General features: G+C 42.4%; 1 protein-coding gene across 2 annotated transcripts in view; it reads right to left on the bottom strand.

Annotated features, from left to right (window-relative positions):
- Positions 1-24,765, bottom strand: part of Ncoa7 (nuclear receptor coactivator 7) — a 141,570-nt gene that overhangs the window by 19,659 nt on the left and 97,146 nt on the right. For both annotated transcript variants that reach the window (XM_076927925.1, XM_076927924.1), the window contains exon 11: positions 363-510. In XM_076927925.1, the coding sequence (XP_076784040.1) occupies positions 363-510 (148 nt within the window). The remainder of the gene's footprint in view (positions 1-362; positions 511-24,765) is intronic.

Below are 24,765 nucleotides of genomic sequence, written 5' to 3'. Positions count from 1 at the left end.
GATATATTCCTCTTTGTCCCCTCATCTCCAGTCTCAGTCCTGTAAGCTTAACAGACACAGAGATATGTTTTACCCATCTTCATACTACTAGGGCCCCAACCAAAGCGGTAGTTGATATATGATGGTCTAATTTGATAAAGGGAACTCAGGGTCAGCAAGCTGTAACTGCCAGTCAAAGCAAGTTAGCCATCCACTCTTATACGGTACAGGAGACAAAGATTTAAAATGTATCTTAAATACATTAGAAAAATAAAAGTATAGTGCCAGCTATTAACAGTTTTTGGAATCTGAATGAAAGACCACTTCATCTGCTTTGGCATTTCAGGGTCCTGGAAAGCCTCTTCTCTTGTCTAGGTGTTTACCTCCCAGCTCTTGGTGGTCGGCTCACTGAAGAAATTGTCGATCATGTTCAGTTCTTCCTTCTCCACCACCACAAAGCCTTGCTCCTTGGCATCTTTCCCATAGACATCAGGAGACCACTGAACAAAGAAGGTGTACAAGTGATCCACCCTGGAAAACATGTTGCGATACATGTTAACACTGAGCCCATGTTCCTGCCAGGCAGCAAGAACGCCTTGAGTGACCACAGCAACCTGGGAACTGTTCTACTGAGTAGGAAATTCCCTATTGTCAAGGTTACCTTTGTGAGTGGCTTCCAAACTCGGAAAATAGGAACCTACGAAACAATGCAAAAGCCCACAAGCCCCAATCACTACTGAAACGGCCTCAATCTGAAAGAAAGATCAAGAGATAGGTCAGAAAACAGAAAATCCCCAACGGAACAGTACACCCAATGTTTCTTCTTCAACTGACTTTCACTTACTGGATACATACTGAAGGGGGAAAGGTTGACTTGAGGCTTTAACTAAGAACAAAAGCAAAGTCCAAAGAGTCTTGCTATAGTGCAAGATACATTATATAACAGTTTTAATACCCCCCCCCCCCCCAACTAAACCAACAATACCAGGAACAACGGTTGAACCCTTGGGAAGACCTATCACTTGTAGTAGAGGCATGTCCTTTGCTTCTGGTTTCTCTGATTTCTTATTTACGAAACAACTTCAGAGTCCCTTTGCTTCTGGTTTCTCTGATTTCTTATTTACGAAACAACTTCAGAGTCATCTCTCTGACTATAATCCAAAGAGAAATTGCTCAGTGCTCAGCCAAGGTTGGGGGGTTTAGTTCCCACCACCTACAGGATCCATCTTGAATGGACCAGTCCCAAACACTAGATGTTTTTTTTTTTTTTTAAATTTATAACCATGATAGTAAGAAATGGGGCAACAGAGAGGATTATATGGTCATGAAAGTCTCTTGTAATTACAAAACAAATTTGAAGAAACTGGAAGAAAGTCAGTTTATGGACAGTTTGGTTTTTTTTTTTTCCAAGAAGCTTTGATTGTATCAAAATCCGCTCACAAAACTGATGGAGGTAAAACAAATACAAACCCCATCCCAGCTCTAATCAAACTGCTTTAGACTTCCACCTGCCTATCTGCTCTTGTCCATGTTTACTCGGGCAATACAAAGTTTTCTTTGTCATGGGAGCCGAGAAATAACTGCATTATATGTAACGTTACATAATAACGTTTTTACTGCATTGCTAGTCGTTGTATTGATTTTAGTATTTAGTCTTTGTATTTAGTGTAGTAATCTTTAATTACTACACGGAAATTAAATTACTACACTGTGTCTTAAAAGTTAATGAGCAAGCCCGGCAGTGGTGGCACACACCTTGAACCCCAGCACTTGGGAGGCAAAGGCAGGTGGATTTCTGAGTTTGAGGCCAACCTGGTCTACAGAGGAGCTCCAGGACAGCCAGGGCTATACAGAGAAACCCTGTCTCTCCCTGTCTTGGGGGAGGAAAAAAAAAAGTTAATGAGCCATGTCCAGCCATGAACACTGCCAGCATGTTCACTTGTAGATGTCTCTCATTATACAAACTGTACAGTGTATATTTTGTACCATCTTTTCAGTTATTTTTTCAAGTAAGGATGCTTGAATCATACTTAGAAAGGGAAACAAAATAGTCAAAGGAGGTGGAGGGAGGGAGGGAACTAGGTAGGAGAGGGGAGAGGGTGTGTGTGTGTGTGTGTGGTCTATGCACCAGGTGTGTGTAGTATTCATGGAAGCCAGAAAAAGAGTGTCAATTCTTCTGATACTGTTGTTACAGACAGTTGTTAGTGGTCACATAGGTGGTCAGGACTGAGCCTTTTCAATAGCAACCAAACACCTTAACTGGTAAGGGCATCTCTTTAGCCCCAGTTTTTACGTATTTTAAAAATCCATTCCTTCAAGCTACAGAAAGTTGTCACAAGACAAAGTTATGAAGTATGCGTGTGCTTGAGTATGATGAAATGCTAATATTGCCATTAAAAATAAATGTGGATATTGACGTAAGCTCTTGTTCAAGGGTACAATGGTTATGCTACTCTTAGGCTTGTTTATAATATCCAGGTTTGGGTCAAACACTATCCTCCATTTGCTATGAAGGTAATATTTTAAAAAGATGTGATTAGTGTTTAAACCACTAGACTTTAGAAAAGATGATTACTTTTTAGAACATGGATGGACTCCCAATCAGTTGAGGTTCTTAAGAGAGCAAGACTGAGGTCCCCCAAGGAAGGTGGGATCCTACTATTCAACTGCCATAGACTTGTTTGTATACCAGCTCTTCCCTGGGTCTCCAGCCTCCTGGTCTGCTCTGAAAGTTTTAGTCTTGCCAGTCCCAGTAAAACCTAAGCCAATATCTTAAAAAAAAAAAAAAAAAAAAAAAATCCAGGCATACACGATATATATTCCATTTATTTTCTTTTAGAGAAACACAAAAGACTACTTTGAAAAGCCACAGAAAACACTGCTTTGAATGCTTTCCACTGAGGCACAGAGTGGGTGTGACAAAGGTATTGACTAGTATATCTTTTTATTTCCCTGATGACTAAAGATGTTAAACTTTTTGCAAAAAAGTGTTTCTCAACCATTTGAGTTTCCTCTTTATAGTATTGTTTAGATTTGCACCCCATTTTAAGTTTTTTTTTTTTTTTTTCGTGATACCTGGTGTTTTGAGTTCTTTATATAGTTCGGATATTAGCCTTCTATTGGATGTGTAGTTGGTAAAATACAAACAACAAACCAAAAAAAAAAAAAAAAAAAAACCAACAAAAAATGTTTTTTCCTATACTGTAGGCTGTCACACTGTGTGAATGACAGTGCCACTTGCTCTACAGAAGCTTTTCAGTTTCATGAGGTGATATTTATTGTCAATCTTAATGTCCATGTTTAGAAAGTCGTTTCCCATGCCAGTGAGTTCAAGGCTATTCCACACTTTCTCTTTTATCAGGTTCAGTGTATCTGGTTTTATGGTGAAGCCTTTGGTCCACTCAGAGTTGAGCTTTGGTTGGGACCAGAAATATAGCTCATTTAGCATTCTTCTCTACCTGCAACCATACGGTCTGACCAGCACCATTAGTTAAAGATGCTATCTTTTTTCCAGTCAGTATTTCTGCTTCTTTGTCAAAAGTCAAATGCCCATATATATGTACATTTATGTGTGGGTCGTGTCTTCAATTTGATTCCATTGATTGATGCATCTGTTTTTGTGCCAATATCATGCTGTTTTTATTACCATAGCTCGGTATTACAAAGTGAGATCAGGAATGGTGCTATCTCCAGAAGTTCTTTAATCAATTTTTAGTTATTCTGGTGTGTGTGTGTGTGCGCGCTCCTATTTGAAACGGAAGTGTTCATTTAAATCCTATGATAAATTGTGTTGGAGTTTTGATGGGATTGCAGTGAATCTGTAGATTCCTTTTGGTAGCTACCATTTTTATTATATCAATTCTACCAATCAATGAGCATGGGAGATATTTCCATCATCTAATGTCTTCTTCAATTTCTTTCTTCAGTATTGTAAAGTTTTTATAATACGAGTTTTTCCCTTGTTTGGTTGAACTTACTCCAGGATCTTTTACTTTATTCGTGGCTATTGAGAGAGGTGTTATTTTCCTGATTTCTTTCTCAGTCCCTTTGTCATTTGTGAGTTAATTTTGTAACCAGCTAATCTCGTGAAAGTGTTTGCCAGCCGTAGAAGTTTCCTAGTGAAATTCCTAGGGTCATTTATATCTAATATCATATCATCTCCAAAAAAAAGATACCTTCACTTCTCCTCCTCCTGCTTGAATCCTTAAAACCCCTTCAGCTGCCTCACTGCTCTAGCCAAGACTACACGTTCTACACTGAATGGATATGGAAAGAGTGGGAAACCTTGTTTTGTTCCTGATTTTAGTAGAAATGCTTTAGGTTTCTCTGCATTTAAGTTGATGTTGGCTATGGGCTTGCTGTAAACTGCATTTATTATATTCTGGTATATTCCTGTATCCCTAATTCTTTCAGTATATATTTTTTCTTTATAAAAAACTGTTAAGATGTTGTCAAAGCCTTTTCTGTATCTAATTAGGTGGTGTTTTCGCCTTTCAGTTTGTTTATATAGTTGATTAAATTTATCCACTTATGTATGTTGAAGCATCTTGCGTCTCTGGAATGAAGCCCACGTGATCATGGTGGATGATCCTTTTGGAGTGTTCTTGGATTAGGTTTGGTAGTATTTTATTGAGAAGTTTCGTGTTTATGTTCACAAAAAAAATTAGTCTGTAACTCTTCCTTTGTTGTGTTTTTATGTGGTGTGGGTATCAGGGTAACTGTGGTCTCATAAAAAGAATTGGTCAGCATTCTGTTTCTACTGTGTGGAAAACCTGAGGAATACTGGGTTCTGCACTAAAACTGTCTGGCCATGGGCTTTTTGAATTGCACACTTCTAATTACTGCTTCTATGTCACTAGTGGTTATAAATTTGTTTAAATTGCTTATTTGATCTTGATTTGACTTTGGTAGGTGGCATGTATTGAGAAAATTATCCATTTTCTTTTAGATTTTCCAATTTGGTGGAATACAGGCTTTCAAAGCATGTCTTTATGATTCTCTGGATTTCCTCAGTGTCTGTTGCTATGTCTTCCCTTTGCCTCTTATAATCTTCTCACTTTTTAGTTAATTTGGCTATGAGTTTGTCAAAGAATTTTCTCAAAGAATCAACTCTGTTTCATTCTGTGGTTTCTTATTTTGATTGATTTCAGCCCAGTGATTGATCACTTTTTGCAGTCTCCTTTTGAGTGCTAGTTCTTCTTTTTGGTGAACGATCTTTGTAGATCTTTCAGGGCTGTTGTTAAGTTAGTAATATTTGGTCTCTCCATTCTTTTAACTGTTAAGTGAGCAGTGGCATTACATTGTCTTTTAGAACTAGCCTCACCCCCACTGTATTTCATTAGCGCTGCTGTGTTTTTATTTTCATTCAACTCTAAAAGAGTTTCGAACTTCTTTCTTAATTTCCGTCTTAACCCCCTTTTGTTCACTAATGAGTTATTCAGGTTCCACAGGTTTGTAAGCTTTATTGTTTCTGTTATTGATATCCACCTTTAATCCATGATGGTCTGATAGGATGCAGAGTGTGAGGTCAATTTTCATCTATCTTTTGGACTTGCTTTTTTGTCTTGCTATTTGGGTGAAATGTTTTGTAAATATCTCTTATGTCCATTTAGTTTGTAATATCAGTTCCAACACTTCTCTGCTTAGCTTCTGTCTGGATGGCTTTTCTTGAAGTCTCATACTCTCAGTGTGAGAGTATCTGGGATTTAAGCTGTAGTAATGTTTCTTTTATGAATTGGATGCCCTTGTGCTTGGTACATAGTTAGGGCTGCGATGCTCTCTCGGTGGACTTCTCGTATGTCCCTCCCTATCTCCTCTGATTACTTTTAATTTGAACCTTATTTTGTCAGATATTAAAATGTCTATGGCAGCTTTCTTTTTAGGTCCATTCGTTTGCAATATCTATCCTTGATATTAAGATGTATTTCTTGGATTCTGCAAGAGGATAGATCCTATTTTCACACACCCATTCTATCAAATTATGTTTTTTTTTGTTTGTTTGTTTGTCTTGTTTTGTTTTTGGTTGGGAAACTGGGACCACTGATGTTGAGGGACATCAGAGAGTAGCATTTGTTAATTCTTGTTATTTTGCTGTTGTGGTATTTGTGTGTGTGTGTCCCTCTTTTGCTTCTTTGACCTGCTGGTCTGGGATTATGTAGTCCTTGTGGGTTTTTTGGGGGGGAGTGGTTAACATCTTTAGACTGTAATTATCCTTCTAGTGCCTTCTGCTGGGCTGGATTTGTAGACAGATACTGCAAATACCAGATACTGGGCTTAAATTTGGTTTTAATATGGACTCTCTTATTTTCTTCATCTATTGTGATTAAAAGTTTTGCTGAGTATAGTGGTCTGAGCTGGCATCTGTGGTACCTTGATCTTGTGGTCTGTAGAACATCTGTCTAGGCCCTTCTGCCTCCTTTAGTCTCCACTGAGAGGTCAGGTGTTATATTGGTAAATTACTGACCCACAAGATCTAGTTGCCCCGCTCCCCAGCAGATCCTCTCACACACAAATGATGCAACCTAACCCCTGCTGTCTAATTTAAAGCTACTGGTTAAATAGAAGTGACTCCAGCCAATTAGTGGGGAGAACAGAGGTAAGTGGAGTTTAAGGTTCTGGGCTAGGGTTCACAGGAGGGACCATGAAAGAGAAAAGAGGAGAATTAAGGCGAGAGAAGGGGAAAGATGATGGAGAGAGAAAGCCACTACAAGGTTGTACAGATCATGAGCATGTACCCAGGAGAAATGGACCCTGAGGACAGGCTGATGGAGCAGAAATAACCAGGGTGAGCGAGACTCAGACAGCAAAGACTGGGGAGCACAGCAGGGGGACTAACAGTCTCACACAGGGAAAAAACAGATTAGGGGTAATCTCAGTAATTTTTTTTAGAGCGGATTAAAAAAACCTATAGGATTCTGCTTCGATTATTAGGGTGCTGGCCAGGTAATATAAATAACTAATAAGTTATTAAATACCTTCTAAAAATAACATTACAGTGTCCCATATTTCCTAGATGTTTTATACCAGGAGGTTTTTTTTTTTTTTTTGGTTTAACGGCTTCTTCGTCTGAGGCACCCATCTTTTCTGCCTTCAATGCCCGCATTTCCCTTCCATCACTTGTATTCTGTTGGTGAGATTTGCTGCTGATCCTGCTCAAGTTTTTATAGTTGTATTTTCAGTTTTCCTGCAGTTCTGGTTTTCTTTTCTGATTCCATTTCCAGCTTCACGCCTTGGACTGCTGTGCTCATTTCCTTCCACTGTTTGTGATTTGTTCTCATACATTCCTTTAAGGGATTCCTTCATTTCCTCTTTGAGGACCTCCAACATATAAAGGCTATTTTAAGGTCTTTGTCTAGCGCTTCAGCTATGTGGTAATTCTCAGGGCCTGCTGTAGCCGTAGGGCTGCCACACTGTAGTGGAGATGTAGAGGTTGCTATCGGTTGTGTTTTTATGCTAGTGTCTAGGTTTCTGGGATTGGGAAGATTGTAATTCTAGATACTGATAACTGGTCTTATCTTGGTTAGGTGGATATCCATTCCTTCATTTCTGTTGCCCTGTCTGGTCCTTATGAGAGTGTGGTGGCTGGGCGTTGCCTGGAGGGAAATTCTTCGAGGATGTGCAAGGTGTGGCCATTGGTGGTTCTCAGTAAAATGTGCTTTTAGCTATTGGTGGCTTGTAAGCCGCCGATCTGACAGCTGACTGAACAGCCGAATTGCAGTGCTGCTGCTTCAGACTCGGCGCGCGCGTGCGCGCCAGCTGATCTGACACGGCTAGTCAAGATGGCGTCTGCTTAGGCATGCGCAGTGCACTTTGGAATTTGGCTCCAGCCCCTCCCGAATGGGCCATGCAAATGAGGTACCACTAGGGTACCACAAACCTGACCAATCACCCCCTCCCGGGCAGGGTATGCTGAGGTATATGCTAATGAAGCACTGCAAATGGACCAATCGTGCACCTCCATGAGCTTATCTCCGCCCAGGGCTGGGGGTATATAAGCAGCCCGTTCTGGGCATTCGGGGTCTCTCCCAGAAATCTAAAAGAGCGCTTCTACAATAAAGGTTGTTGAGAAGGATCCAGTTTGTCGAGTCTTCCTTGCTGATCTAGTGGGGGCACAACAGTGGCTGACAGTGAGGAATGTGGATGGGCTCTGAGAGGCCCGTGAGAGGGTCCTTAGGAGGGAGGCAAGCAGAGTGCTCCACCAGGATCTTCTTAGTCTCCTGCTAATGGGGTCAGGGGGCGAGGAGAAGCCACAACAGGCAGCCTGTTAAACAGCTGGTGATAAGACTGGCCACTGGATATGAAGGAAAAGAGGGATAGGGCATATCTAAAGCTTGCCTAGCTGACTTGCTTCTCTGCTGGGCGTGGCTGGTGGGTTCAAGAAAATGTTCATTACAGTCGGATAGAGCCATAACTCGGGGGAAAGAATCTCGCAGCAGAAGATCTGTGTGATCCACTAGAGATAGGAGAAGGGGAGGGGAGGCTGCAGTAGGTGGTCTGCTACAAAGCAGGGGAGGAGACCAGGGAAATGAATTTGGAGGAAAGGAGAAAGGGGTAAAGATTTACAGTTAGCCTGGCTGCTTCTCTGGCTGGAGTGGCCAGCGGGTTCTTAAGGAATGTGTGCCAGAGTTGGCATCGGTGATAATGGGATGACTGAGGGGAACAAAGATTGCAGGGAATGAGCTGTGTGATCCAATGGAGGAGGTGGAGGAGAGGAAGGGGAGATGACAGCAGGTGATCTGGCAAGGATGTGGAGTAAGGGGAACATCCATCCGTTTGTTGGTAAGTCTGTGACCTTTTACAGCCACTATGGAAATCAGTGTGGCAGTTCCTCAGGAAGATGGGAATCAATCAACCTCAATATCTAGCTATATCAATCTTTGGCCAAAGGATGCTCCATTCTACCAGAGACGCTTGCTCAGCCATGTTCTTTGTTGTGCTACTCATAATAACCAGAAACTGGAAACAACCTGGATGTCCCGCAACAGATGAATGGATTAAAGAAAAGAAAAAGTGATATGCTGGGCATGGTGGCGCACACCTTTAATCTAAACACTTGAGAGGCAGAGGCAGGTGGATCTCTGAGTTCAAGGCCAGAGTGGTTTACGGAGTGAGTTCCAAGACAGCCAGAGCTACACAGAGACTCTGGCTCAAAAAAACCAAAAACCAAACCAAACAAAAATAAACAAACCAACTCCCCCCCCCCAAAAGTGGTATGTTTACCCAATGAAGTATTACTCAGGCATTTAAAAATGACATCACGAAATCTGAAGGTAAATGGATAGAAAAAGTGAATAGAAAAAAGTCATCCTGGGAGAAATAATCCAGACACAGGAAGACAAATGTGGTTTGTTCTTGCTATGTGTAGGTATCTGCTGACAGTTCAACAATAACCAGGATATCTGGTGAGATACAGAGGTTAGGTTATAGAGTAAGGAACTGGGAAGAAGAGGACAAACAGAATTCCCTTGGAAAGGGAAAGAAAACAGTTACAAATGGATGGTGGGAGATCAAATAGGGAGGGAAGAGGGGGATGAGGAGGAAATACAGGGAGAAATGTGGAAAATTAAGGGTATGGAAACCTAATACAGTAGAAGCTTCATTAAATACATACAAATATGAAGAGATCTAAATGATTTAAATCACCAAACAATGAGACATCTCTTGTCACCAAATGAAGATTTCAGTACTAGGATTTGGCTACATCTAATTGAGTTATTGGTCAGATGGGCATCTTCAAACAGCCTCTGCTGTTGCCAAGACTATAGGTTGTTTCCCACGAACTAACAGCAAAGCCCCATTGCTGAAGACAGCATCTACTCAATGCACTGAACACACAGTAGTTGAGCTGGTTTGTACATGAAGCCTTTATATGCTAGTATCGTTGGTACAGGAAGGTACTCTGTAAGCTAGCCAAGGAGCAAGGTAAAGCACCGAAGAGACAATCCCTTGCATCTACAATGGTGTCCTACCTGCAAGTACACTAGGGCAACAGTGTCTCAAAGCTTATGGGAGTAACCAACCAATGTCTGATTTGCCTCAAGCCCCCATTTCACGAACTGGACCCATACCTGACACTGCCTGGGTGACCAGGGACATGAGAAGAAACAGCCCAGGGACCTGGAGCAAAACCAAATACTACTGTTCTAAGTAAAATAGTAAACAAAAACATAGCAATAAAGTGACTCCTAATGACATTCTGTTATACTCATAGATCAGTCAGTGCCTTGCTCAGCCGTCATCAGAGAAGTTTCCTCCTGTAGCAGATGGACACAAATACAGAGACCCACAGCTAAACATTATCCAGAGAATGAGAGACCCAGGAACATTCAGTCCTAAACAGGGTATCTCCATCAAATCCTTCCCCTCAGGGAATCCCTCAGAAGTGGAGGTAGGATGATACATACGTACATACGAACATACGTGCGTGCACACATAGAACACCCATGTACACATATACTCTCTTTTCACCTACAAGTCTTTTACATTTATAGTACAGCTTTCATAATACATCAGATCCTTGACTGTGTGAGTCTTTTGAGTCAGTATATATTTCTTGTTCTCTTTTCCTTCTGGTTTTCTTTTTCTTATTCCAATATATCAGTTTTTGTCACATATATATATATATATATATATATATATATATATATATACACATATATATGCTATTGTATTAGTTCTCTAGAGTCATAGAACTCATGGCCTGTCTCTATATATTAAGGGAATTTATTGTGATGACTTGCAGTCTGCAGTCCAACTAACCCAACAATGGGCAGCTGTGAGTGGGAAGACCAAGAACCTAGTGGTTGCTCAGTCCCACAAGGCTAGGTGTTTCAGCTGGTCCTTTGTAGAAGCTGGAATCCTGAAAAAGTGGGTTCCAACAGATGTGCTGGCAAGCAAGCACAAGCAGGGGAAGAGGAAGGGAGCCTTCCTTCTTCTATTGTCCTGACGTAGGCCTCCAGCCCATACCAGAAGGTAGGGCCCAAGTTAAAGGTGTGTATCACCACACCTGGACCTAAGCTGTTCTTAACTTGCTTTGTCCCAGGCCGTCCTTGAACTCAGAGACCTGCTTGCCTCTGTCTCCTGGGATTAAAGCATGTACAACCTTCCCCGAGCTTAAGCTTTTCACGGTTACTGTGCTTCAGAATCTTGATCAAAAAGCCTGTGTCTTCCGGCTTCAAGATCTGGATCGTTCATTCCAGATATAGACAAGTTGACAACTGGGACTAGCCATTACATTATGTCATGTCATGCCATGTTATGTGATTGTCTGTTAGAAGCCTGTTCATTTTGTAATGAGAGACAGAAAAGGGGGTGGATCTAAATGGGAGAGGAGGTTGGGAGGAACTGGGAGAAGCAGAGGAAGGGGAAGATGTAATCGGGATGTATTATATGCGGGGGGGGGGGGGGGGGGGGGAGAAAGAAAAGCTAATTTCAATAAGAAAGAAATTCCCCTATCAATCTCACAAATAAAGGTGATTGTGATGACTGCAGTTAGATTTTCCCTTTCTTTTTGTTATTCTCTGTTTTATCTTCCCATATCAGTATATCTTCCTCATTCTTTCTTTTATGGCTCCCCAGTACTTTACCAGGTACACCTCACGGTTTATACAGCACTCTATATAGTTGGACACATGAGCTGGTTCCCAGATATACTGTCATAAATATAGCTGTGAGCAATGCACTCTGTATGAGTGTCAATTCACACAAGTACAGATAAAGATGCTGTTTATATTCCCAGAACTGAGCGTGGACTGACTGCCATGCAAGTACTGAGCGGGCCCGCCCTGCTTTGCCTCCAGGTACAGACAAGCTTGGAAGTGTTCAGGGCAGTGTGGCTGCAGACCAGGGTTTCACTATCAAAGAAAATTTGATGCAATTAGGATCATACAAACATTGATTCTGGAAAACTCCACTGCCCTATGTAGAAATTATAGTACTTTTGTTCCCTGTGTCTCCTTGCTCGCTGTTCATTGAGAAAACATGAAACTAACTATTCCACAGAGGTTTGATAGGTATACAGTTCTCTGGGCTTTCTTCAAAAATGAAGGTCATTGTAAATTTTGGGGGAGAGCAGGGCCATAGAGGAGTACCAAATATCCGTCACGCTAACTTCTACAGAAGAGACATTTGTTAAACAGTGCCTGTCATATTAGGAACAAGAAAACCAAATGTGGTAGTACAAATGGCTTCCTGACTGCTTGTGGCTGGTTTCTCTGTGAAATGGCAAACGAGGCTTAAACACGTGGGATGTAGCCTGCTAGGTCTCAGTGTTGCTGGTAGCTGGCCTGTTACTCACTCACAGCTAGGACAATCAGTCTTCACAGCTGGCCTGTCAGTCACAGCTGGCCTGTCAGTCACAGCTGGCCTGTCAGTCACAGCTGGTCTGTCACTCACAGCTGGCCTGTCAGTCACAGCTGGCCTGTCAGTCACAGCTGGCTTGTCAGTCACAGCTGGCCTGTCAGTCACAGCTGGTCTGTCACTCACAGCTGGCCTGTCAGTCACAGCTGGCCTGTCAGTCACAGCTGGCCTGTCAGTCACAGCTGGCCTGTCACTCATAGCTAGTCTGTCACTCACAGCTGGCCTGTCACTCACAGCTGGCCTGTCACTCATAGCTAGTCTGTCACTCACAGCTGGCCTGTCACTCACAGCTGGCCTGTCACTCACAGCTGGCCTGTCAGTCACAGCTGGCCTGTCAGTCACAGCTGGTCTGTCACTCACAGCTGGCCTGTCACTCACAGCTGGCCTGTCACTCACAGCTAGGCCCTGATGTTTTTTTGTTGTCCATAAAAAATGACAGAGAACATCACTGAGATGAGGACACTCATCTCAAAAACAAGAACATTCTAATGCAGTGTGAACTCAGACAAAAAACCCACAAACCGTCTAGCCACAAAGTCACCATATCCATAAGTGCTGCTATCAAAACATCACTTGTGTCCAGTCTTTCCTTGCTTCTGGTGAGATGTCCTCAGATGACAAATCACAGAAATGATTGTTGCCTGAGGTTGTCTAACCTAGAGCAAAGCACTGCTTGTTTAAGCCATCACTGGTTAGCTCAGGTAAGCCCGGTCCAGTAACTCCTTCCTAACACTTCCCTTCCCTCCACAAATGGCCAGGGCTGGGCATCAAAGACAGTCACAGGTGACACATGTTCAGGATCAAAATACATTCAAGAGGGCAAATCAGGAGACGGCTCCCCATGTCCCTCAAGTAAAGGTGATGGCTTTATTCATTTGTGTGTTTTTGGTATTTTATAAGTAGGTGTGAATACACATGGCCTTTCGGCAAGAGCTCTGCCACATGCACAGCCCTGGACACTCTCACACTGAGTTGCTAGTACCCTTACCATGTACTCTTCTATTGGAGAGTCCACTAAAACAGTGGCTAATCAGTGCTTAGCCTCGCAGCCTAAGCAAGAATTCAGATCGACAGTCAGAGGGGGTTCTGGGTGGCCCCTCTCTGCTTGGTCTAGGGGCGGAAGTCCCCTCTTTTAGGTGGGGTGGAGATGGGATTCGGGAACACCCTGGATAGAGTAACAACCTCCATCTTGAGTCTTGTGGTTCTCCATAACTAACTTATGATAATGTATCTGAATAGATTTTGCTATCAGATTATCTATCTGTTGTTTCACAAAGTTAGTCAGCCTATTTAAGGCCCAGGGACCAAAAGAAATAAGCAAAAATAACCCAATTAATGGTCCCAAGATGGAAGGAAGTAGGGTTGACAACCATGGAGAGGTTGAAAACTAATTCTTGTACCAGCTCTCATCTTTCTCTTTCTCTCTCTCTGTCTTTTCTTAAGACCTTCTCTGGCCTTTTTCATGCTCTCTTTAACCATCCCTGTCTTGTCTATGTAAACGCAACATTCTTCTTTAAGGGCTGTACACAGTCTAGAGCTGTACACAGTCTTTTCTATTGTAAAAGAGAAAATCAAGTCCAATAAAGTCCTTTGCAAATTTTGGAGATCGCTTCAGACAGCGAAATGAGGGAGTTCTTCAGATTAGTGATGTCAATCTCTAGCTGTTTGATGTCCTTGTCAAAGGCCCACTGAAGGTCTGAGTAGTATAAGCCCAGAGGCCAGCATCAGGGTTAGAACTCCGTTTCTGTGTGCTTCAGTGGCTCACAGGGCACTGCACCTGAGCCAGGGCTCCCTGAGCATCCACAGGATATAGTACTGACCCTGAATTTTGGCAATATCCATTCTGGCTGGGACTGGGTTTTGAATTCAAGCTATTGTCCTTATACCCGAGGGATGTGGACTCTGAAGGCAGCTATCTGTATCATACCCAACACTATGCCTCCTAAGGTAGCCACCAGGCTTGTTTCTAGCACATTGCAAATTCTCTGCTTACTCCATCCACTTCATTTCTGAGCTACTTTCCAGCCCTTTCTCTAGGTAATGACACAGACATTTTGATTATTATTATTTTTGGAACCACCAAGCACTTCACTCTCATAGGGAAGTCACCATGCAGGATGACACCTGTCAAAGAAAACATCCATTGTGACAAATGCTGAGACTGTTGGACTTTGTTTGCAAAACTGCAAGGAAATCAAGATGAGTGGCAGCTTTGACCTGGGTCAAAACATTCCTTTTGAGATGTTAGAAGAAAGGCAAACTGTGAAAGTGCAAGGCAATATAGATTTTAGGGAAGAACCAATCTCAGTAACTTGTAATGGCTTCCCCTTCTGGTAACAAAGACAAAGGCGTCAGCACACACACGATGACTATCTTAATGGTTCAGTTTAATTCTAGAGGGAAGTAAGGTAAGGCTGACTTCACAGTGAGAACATAACTGAAACTTTATCTGCTTGATGGAGACAACTGGTTCCCACAAGCCACTCAGAAGGGGAATCTGGGTGGAAGGGTAAAGAAAGGTAAGACTGTAAATTCATATGGGCTTAGAGCATCTCCTAAGGAGAAGCCAATGCTTCTTTTGAAGTTTGGTATTATTGGAGCATCTCTGATGTGCATTGATGGTTTTAACAGATAAACTCAAAGCAAAGAATAGCATCCCTTTCCCTCTGTCATCATTGCTGAGGGGAGATATCTTTAGGGGTCATGGGGAGTGCTCCAGCCTTGTCCTGGTTATTTAAGGAGACATATTTGGATATGCCATGATGCTATTGCATGTCATAAATGTCTTGCTGAAATTTAGAGCAAGTCTCCCCATGTCAAGGAAGGGAATAGAAGCATTATGTACACGTGTGTCTCTTGGAAGCTGTAACAAACAGAGGTGGGTGAAGGAAAACAAGGACATGACAGCTCCACGAGAAGACTGATTTTACTGTAGATATAAGGGTGAGAACAGCCAGAAGCACCTGGAAGAGTCCAGATTGAAGCGGGCCATGAGAGGAGGGAGGTGGGGGAGAACAAGACAGAGAAGAGCAGCAAGAGGGCAAAGAGGTCAGGAATGAGCCAAGCTTGGAGCCAGACAGCCAAAGTGTCAGGTTTATAGGAATGCAAGGCTGGCGAGGGGAGTGAAGCCCCTAGGATGCAGTGGTTTACACTCTGGGGGTGGGTGAGAAGAGCTAGGAGACAAAGTACAGGGTGAGCCTGTGCATTTGTATGCTAATGGACACCACAGTTAGCCAACCGTCCCAGTCCTCAGGTCTACCAGCACCATTCTTTCTAGGAGTATTCTCAGCCAGGAAAGTAATCTGGGGTGCTCAGGCAAAGAGACCTTTTAAAAATCTATCTCAACCTCTTCCAGTACTGTCAAATTCTCAGTGAATGATCAGTGAAAGTTTGAATGATCAGAGTGGCATATTCTGAAGTAGCCAGCTGTGGGTCAAGACCAGCTTCATACTTTGAGTGAGCTCTGGGTTTGTACTGGGTTTGTAGTGGGGTGGTCTTTAGAGAAAGAGGGAAACTCAGAGTCGTAAAGGTGTCAGTAATAAATAGAGAAGCGTCTTCATGTTTTACCAAAGGCAAAACTTCCTGTGGGAAAAATCTTGAGTCATTTTTCCTCTAAGAAAATCTGTGGCTGCCTGCCTCAAGAACTCTACAAATCAAGAGTTGCCAAACACACAGATAAGTAAACCGAAGTTACCAGCAATGGAATAATGTGCACAAACTCTGTCCCTAGACATGTTCTAGCCAGCCCAGGCTGACTGCCTTTATAAGAACTCTGTACATAGGTCTATTGTTTGTTTCCATAGAAAAGTCAATCATCACAATTACTTCCTGGTTTGGGATTGTTAGTAAAGTTTATGTATCATCAGCAGTGTCCCTAGGTCAGGGCCCCTGATTCCCAGTTCCTATTTCTGTTCCTAAAATTCTATTCCCTTGGTAGGCACACAGCATAATAATTCAGGACTGAAGTTTACCAGTTGATGTGTGGACTCAACTCAGGGAAGTAGCATGGCAGTGGGCCCTGTCTCAATGGCTAGAAAAACTGGCCCTTGTCTGGGAGCCACAGAGAAGATGGGAGGGCAGATCGCAAAATCACATTCTCCTGGGGAATGCTCACATCTTTTCTTTCAGACATCCAAGGTACAAACACACCGTTACTTGTTACTTCTTTCAACATTAGCTTCTGACGTAACATTAATACAGCCTCAGTTTCTTATGTAATCAGGAACATCACTCGAGGAAGCTGAGGGAAAAGTAAAAGGATTGAGAAATTTAGACAACTTGCTCCACGTGAGGAGAATTTCAATTAATTTGGAATGTTTACTTAAGCTCAAAGATCCTTGCAGACCAAATGGAAGGAATATGTGTCCTGTCCTATCCCTCTTTCCCACTCTCTGTGCTTAAGTCCCTTCCCTTTGTTTATATTATGTCAACTGTTTAGGGAACAGGAAGAGGATAAGACTGAATTACAGTTGCCTTCAGTTTACTTAGCTGGATTCTTGGACTGGTTTCTTTTACCTAACTAGGTTTTTCTAACCTCAACCTAGTTTAGTTTACAGGACACAAAAGACTCCAGGAAGTAAAGCTCCATCCCCAGATCCCCAACCCTTTTCTTCTGGATCCTACTTTGTCCATTGTTTCCTTCCTTTTCTTTCTTTCCCTTCAGGACCCCTCTCTGCCTCAAGTTCCCGCAGCTATTTGGTTCCTCCTGGATTCATACAATTCTAAGCCAATCTGGTCATCACCTTTGTTCTGACCCTGTGTGCCTACCCCAGTCTCCTGCCCAGACAGGCCACCTTCTTTAACTTCTCTAGGAAAGCTGTTGTTGGCTTGCTTTCCTCACACATAATAGACTCTTTCTTGTGCATCCCACAGTCACAGATCATATGTAGCTCCCTTCCTACTCACCATAGTGCTGTGGGGACCTTTCTCCATCACCTCAAGCTCTCAGACTCTCCTTTCTGTGCCCTACTTAAAGGGAAGATTCTCTACTGTGTGAATAAGAATCCTGCATCTATCTATCTATCTATCTATCTATCTATCTATCTATCTATCTATCTTTCATCTATCTAGTTGATCTAGTTCTCCACAATTCTCTTTTACCCATCATCACCCTCCTCTCTTCACCTTACCAGGGCCACTCCCTGACAACTTTCCCCATTCTGTACCCTTACTTTCCCGCTCTTTCATCCTTCTGTGTCCTTCTCGCTGATCCTTAAACCTGCATGCATTTCTCCATTCTTAAAAAGCAGTCGTAGGGTCTTTCCTTTCCCTCAAAGTTCCTTCCCATTCTTCATTTTCATTTCAGAGTGCATTTGGGCTAGCAAACGTTTCACCCTAAACTCATCTGTTCTGCTCTATTTGCTTTTTAGTATATGCCACTGGTAAATCAAGTCTGCCTCACACACTTTCTGAAAGGAGGTAGAGGGTTAAAAAAAAATGTTGTTCCATTCCTCACTGTTTCAGTGAAACTGGTTTTCTCTAGTCACCAACTGTGCAAAACAACAACAGTATGTCAATCCTTATAGCCTTGACCTTAGAAAGCTTGTTGAGGCTTGAGGGGTTCAGTGATTCACTTTGTGGTCTGGTCCCTGATGAGTCAGAAGCCTTGGGACATCATCCAGGACTTTTCTCAGAGCTAGCACCATTACCAGTAATTACAGCTACTGTAGCTGCCAACTGGTCCTGAAGTAGTGCATTGTAATACATGTTAACAAGGGGGCAGAAAACCTGGTCAAGTACTGGGTCCTGGGGAAAGCTAATCTTTTAAAAGGAAGTAGATCTGAGGCTGAAATGAGGCCAAGATGAAAGGGCAGAGAAGGGGGGGGGGGTGTGTGTGACTCTTTAAACTCTGATGTGCTACTGTGTTCACACACAGTGTTTATGCTCATTCCTCATACAGGATGATTCTTATCATGTATCTGCCTATCTACCATCTGTCTATCATCTGTCTACCATCTATTTATCTATCATCTACCATCTGTTTAATCTATCACGTTGTCTATCTATCTATCATCTATCTATCTATCTATCTATCTATCTATCTATCATCTATCTATCTATCTATCTATCATCTATCTATCTATCTATCATCTGTCTCTCTATCATCTATCTGTCTATCTGTCTGTCTATCTATCAATCGTTAATCCATCCATCTTTAGTAAGAGTATTAGCAGAGGTAACCCTGATAGAGAAATGTCTATGACTGGGGTCTGAGAAGGCTTGTCAGGTGTTGATCTGGGTTTATTGAGGGAGGAAGAAAAAGTCATTACAGGAGGAAAAGGAAAATACTTCTATTTCCCTGAACATGTACGGGGACGTGGCATTTGACGAGTATGTTGCTGCTGTAATAAGGTCAAACAGGATGTGACAGAAAGGAAGACAGATACTGTAGTCAGGTCTTGATGACTTCTTACAGAGGTCTCTCAAATGCAGACAGAACTGTGACAACATAGGAGACCAAGTCTTTATTTATTATGCTCAGATAGTGGGGAGAGAGAGAGAGAGAGAGAGAGAGAGAGAGAGAGAGAGAGAGAGACAAAGGGGGAGAAAAAAAGAAAGACAGAAAAGAGGGACAGAGAATATAAGTTGTCCATTGACTATGAGACACCACAGAGCTTTCTAAACAAACAACAAAGCGATCCAGATATTACATGACCACTGCTGTCAACAGATAACACAGACACTTGCACATCAATGTTAATTGTAGCGCCAGTCACAATAGTTACATTATGGCCTCAGCCTAGGTGTCCAAGAAGGGAGAAATGGGTAAGGAAAAGGTGGTATATGCACAATAGTAATTGTCTTAGCCGTAAAGAAAGTCAAAGTTCTGTCATTTTCAGGAAAACAGATGCAACTGGAGATAATACCATTAACTGAATAAAGCCAATCATAGAAAGAGAAGTATCTTGTCTTTCTCTCATTTATGGGTCCTAGATTTTATATCTATAAAATCATGTGTGTATATGGCATGGATAGAAGCAGAACCATCTGGGGGGGGGGGCGCGGAGGATTTGGGATCCACAGGATTTGGAAGGACAAGAACAGGAAGGGTTGGGGGTGGCAATGAAGTACTGAACATATAATATATACACATGCAGACGTTTGGGAAACATGCCTACAACATCTTCCTCACCAATCGAGAGAGAGTAAGGGACTAGCAGGGAGGAAAGGATCTCCCTAGGATGGGGAAATAGAATAGATGGTTATGGATGGATTGGGTGTGGAGGGTACCAGAACAGGAGGGTTAAATAGGGATGGGGAAGGAGGAGAGGCTAACGGAGAGAATACGGGGAAGATCAGGTACAACTAAACGCCCCCATTCAAGGGGACATATGGAAACCTAATACAGTAGAGGTGTCTCAAAATAAATACATATATAAAAAAAAATCAGAGTTGGAATTACCAAATAATGGGGAAGAAAAAGATTCAATTAGACATCTCTTTCTACCAAATGAAACTTCCAGTGCTGGGAATGGGTTACATCTAATTGAATTCTTCGCCAAAGTGGTCGCATGGAAACCCTCAAACAACTCAGGCTATTTCTAAATAGCTGCTCTCTATTTATTATGTGGCTGCTCTCCACAACGGATGATAAGGCCCTTATCATTAGTGATGATTAATGCTTATTTTCTTTATTGAAGAAAACACTGACCATGAAGAATTCAAGCTGGTGCCTACCTAGAGCCTTCGTTAGCCCTACTGACTAATATTTGTGGCACTGGAAGATACTCGGCACACTGTCAGGAGAAAGGTAAACACCAACCCAGTTAGAAACCCAGTGATCTACAATGGTGGGCTACGTGCAAGACAAGCTAGTGCAATAATGGCACATTTGTGGGAGCAACCAACTAATATCTGATTGGATTTAAGGCCTACTTTATTAGATGGATGGAATTCATGCCCGACACTACCCAGGTGGCCAAGAATCTGAGACTAGATAGGAAAGGAACCTATGAAAAAACCATAGTATTGTTCTGTTAATGAAACATAGCAATAAAATGACTCCAAATGACATTCTGCCATACTCATAAATCAGTGTCTTGCTCAGCCATCATCAAGAAACTTCTTCCTGCAGTAGATGGGAACAAATCAGAGGCTCACAGCTGAACAAAGCAGAGAGTGAGAGAAACTGATTGTTAAGAGCCAGTGGGAATGGAAGACACGAGGGAAACAAGCTCTTATAAACTGCTGGGGACAGCATACAGTGACAGGGACTGCCTGTAGCTGGCCAGGATGGAGACACCTCAGAAGCCCACAGCAGCTCCTTGTAAGACAGGAGAGCATCTGGGACCCTGAGAAGCAGGAGACACATCCCTGCAGGGGAACTGCTATCTGAAATACTGGACTGCCTGCAGTAGGATGGAGACATCTCAGTGGCCCAAGGCTACTTTGTAAAACAGTTGTTGCCATATCTCCTAAGCCTACCATGGACCACGGCTGTATAGATTTCATTTGTGTGTGACTGTTTTTTCAGTTGGCCTTGGTGTGCATAACTATTCAATTATATCTGATTTCCCTACTCCCTTTTCCTGCTCTGGTGAATTCTGTGAAAGTAGATGTTCCTCGATGTAACGATTCTTAAACAATTAAAAATTGAGGCACGGGGCCCCAGCACAGCACAGTCCTAATGGCTCAGGTGCATGCCGTGTGTTCTCATCTTGGAAACAATGTAATAACTGCACAATGGTAGTTCCAGATTAATACTTGACTTGCAAAGAAAGTTTGAAGAAATTGTTAGAAAATGGAACAGAGCCAACATTAGGACCTTGAGAAAGATAAAAACTATTGAAGTTATGAAATGAGTTTTATACGACATTTGAGAGTGGTTCCTGGATAAGCAAGTGTAGAATGCATAAAATTATATATTAGTAAAATTAAGTCAAAACACTGGGATTCCTAGGAGAGTCATGTGTGCACCGTGCAGAAGTAGAAAGCTATCAGAACTGCTGAGTGAAGGGCTAACTTTATTCTTTCTGGCCACTGCCTGGCAGCTTTGCCCATGTCATTTTTCATTAGAGCTTCACAAGAAAATGCAAGCATCTGACCTTGGAGCTCTGAGCTCTGAAGTATAATAAGTTAAAAGTTAAAGTTTAAATAATGATAAGTTTGCAATTATTATTATTTTGGCCACAGGCCTGGGAATAAGGAAGCTTGAAACTTTGGGGAACAACTGTAATTCTTAATTCTTTGTGGGATGTGGTTATTCTTTTGAATTCAATTTGGCAATGATTATACAATGTCTTTTTTTCCTACCTGCTTTGGAGTAACAGTGAAAGACTGGGGCAAGAAAAAGGTGAGAGAGTGAGATGCCCATGAGGTGTGTGTGAGGTTAGTGTAGAGTGAGTGGTGTGGAGAGTAAGTGAGAGAATGTGTGAAGAGAGAGAGTGGAGTGAGAGAGAGTGTGGAGCTAGTGAGGGAGTGTGAGGAGGGTATGTGTGTGGAAGAAGAAAAAGAACACACAGAGCAAGTATGTGAGAAAGGGTGTGAAGGAGTGAGCACAAGCCCCAGCCCAAAGAGAGAGCGCAAAAGTACATACAGCTTCAAGGAGAGCGAGAGAGGCAGAGAGACAGAGAGACACAGAGAGAACAAGTTTAAGCCTTAAAAAAATTGCCTGTCAGTTTGTACCGGAGAAGTTGTTTGTGTGTGTTTATTATGTGCCTTCCAGATACCCATGCTTCCAGTGGAGAACTTTGATCCTGTGTCGAGGCTGGACCCAAACACTAAAAAGAACAGGACTGATGCACACGTGACCGCTTAGAGCTTGAGGCGGCACACACAGGGCCTGCACAGGTCTCAGTGCCGAGAGGGTGAGTGGACATGTATGAACTGCCATACCTATCCCAGACACTGTTTCTAACTGATAAACGCTGGCAAAGGATAAATGAATCTTACCAGATACACAAACCACACTTAAGGATAGCCCCGTGACCAGCAGTACACGGCCAATACAAAATGAACTCAATGATATTTTTGGAGGGTTTTTTTTTTTGGGGGGGGGGGGCTTACATTTCTTTTATTTTTACTTTACAGGTCTTTTGCTTATGTATTACACTTTCTGTTTATGTGTTCCTTGTGGTTTTTCTTTGGCTCTCTTTTTGTTAGTTTTGTCCTATTCTGGTTTGTTGTTGTTGTTATTATTATTGTTATTATTATTAATTATTATTATTTTAGATGCCTGAATTCTAATGAGAGAAAAAGAAAAGGTGTGGATTTGGTAGACAGGGAAGAAGGGGAGAATGTGGGAGGAGTTGGAGGAGGAAAAACAGAAATTAGAATGTATTCTATGGAAAAAAAAATCTATTTTCAATTAAAAAAAAAAAACAAAAAACAAAAAAAGGTCTATGCTCCTCTGTGAAATGCAAACTGGTTCAACTCTTACCTGAATGCCACATGACTAGAAATCAGCCATTAGGAGATATTGTTAGTATTCTGTCTAAACTCCACCTCCCCAGTTACCTGGCAACAGCCAGGTATGCTCCTCCCCACAGTTACCTGGCAACCGCCAGGTAGGCTGATCCACTATAAAAGGGGCTGCTTGCCCCCTCCTCTCTCTTATTCTCTTATTATCTTACTCTCTTACTCTCTCTCTTACCCTCTTGCCTCTCTGTCTCCTCCCCCACCTTCCTCTCTCTCCACGTGGTCATGGCCGGCCTCTATTTCTCTTCTCTCTTCTCTCTTCCACCTTCCTCTCCCCACCTTTGCCCTTTCCCCAGAATAAACCTCCTCCCCCTTGGAACCGCGCCGTCTGGAGTGGTCTGTTCTGAACTGCGGACTTTTTCTTAAAAGAACTAATAGATATATCACACCTTTGGAAGAAAATCTCTCCTAACTCAGCACCACGACACACCTGAGCCACAGGCTGAAATGGGACCTTGGTTCGAACAGAAACTCAACTGACAAGGGAGAAATCCTTACAGAAGCAATGACAGACACGGCAGGCAATCCCTTCCTCTGCTTACTGAATGAGGGAGTGAGGGAGTCAGAGTCCTGGGCGTGGGCTACAAGATTTAGATCTTACCTTAAGGCCACTATTTTCTAAAGTGTGGCAGGGTGTCCTCAATCACTCCAAAGTACACAGAACACATTTTAATAGTTACCTACTTTACAAGGCATCAGTTTAAATATAAGTAACATATTATACTTCCCATTTCACAGATATTATCACTGGCATCATCACCATCATCACCCACAGGGATTTGAGTCTCTTAAAGACTCAAAGATGAACAGCAGTGTGGAGAGTGGGCAGACACAGAAACATGTATGTCCACATAGAAAACATGTGAACAGTTGTTAAAACTTGAGATTTGCCATCCTGGGCACACCTATTAGTGAGGAAGAAGCAGGGACAGATCTGCAGGTTAAAAAGACTGTTTTGTCAAATAGCAGGGACCAGAGGAGATGGGACCAAGTAGAAACAAAAGGCTTAGTTGCCATAGCTACATCTGAGATCCAGGCAAGAGATTCCTTTTTTTTTTTTTTTTTTTTTTTGAATTTCAGAGCTTTATTGGGTAGGGCAGAGGGCTACATTTCTGCCTGCTCACCCTAAACATTAAACTGTTAATTGCTCTGAGACCCCTAGTGATCTCCTTCATGGTCTCCATTGGAGCTTGAAGAGAGTATGACCAGGAAAGCTCAAAGCTTCCTTCCTTAAACAGGGGCAGTATTATTTACAGTTCACCTTTACACTGCAGGTGAAAATCACACTGCAATTTACCACTAAGCCAAATTGATTTTTCCTTCTTAAATGTCTTTGCAACATAGTTTAACTTTTCTGGTGACTTCTTGTTCTTCACTTCTTGGTGTATACAATGTCTTCATCCTTCTTCAGAGTTTTTGCATCTTTCTTGGCACCTTGAGTTACTTTTGGCTTAGGTTCACTGTCCAAAGTGACTTTAGGTTTTCTGGATCTCAAACACCTAACATCTGAATCTCCAGAGACTCCTTTCTCTTTCTGAGTCTTTATCAAAATCTTCTGCATCTGATTTCCTTGTTTTCTCTTCTGCTTCACGAGGCTGGGGAATCTCAGTCTGTCCTCTAGACCTCAAGCACGTTCTTTTCCCACTAACTTTGCCCCGAGAGGTAGACGTCTTGGTTCCAGCATCTGGATTCTGCAGCTCTGTCTCCTGGGAGGCAGTCTTCATAGTCTTCTCATTTTTCTTTATCCCAACCTTCTCTGCAGATGCATAAAGTGTGGGTCTTGGCCGTTTTTCACTGGTTTTCTTTCGGTACCTAGAGCTCTGGGGTGTTTTCTGATCTGGAGTGACAGGGTTTTCTCTTTTGGCTTCCATTTCTTCTGTTTTCGTAATGGTGCTAACCTGCTCTTCCACTGAGTCAAGTTTGTTTGCCACGATTCTCAGGTGTTTCATCTTCACAGGCTCAGGTGATACATGCCTCTTGCTGGAAGCAGCCCTTTGCTTCTTAGGTACAGGC

This window comes from Arvicanthis niloticus, chromosome 30, assembly GCF_011762505.2.
Source record: "Arvicanthis niloticus isolate mArvNil1 chromosome 30, mArvNil1.pat.X, whole genome shotgun sequence".
Classification (NCBI taxonomy): Eukaryota; Metazoa; Chordata; class Mammalia; order Rodentia; family Muridae; genus Arvicanthis; species Arvicanthis niloticus.
Note: the sequence above shows the minus strand (reverse complement) of the source record. Positions and strands in the feature narration are given on the sequence as shown.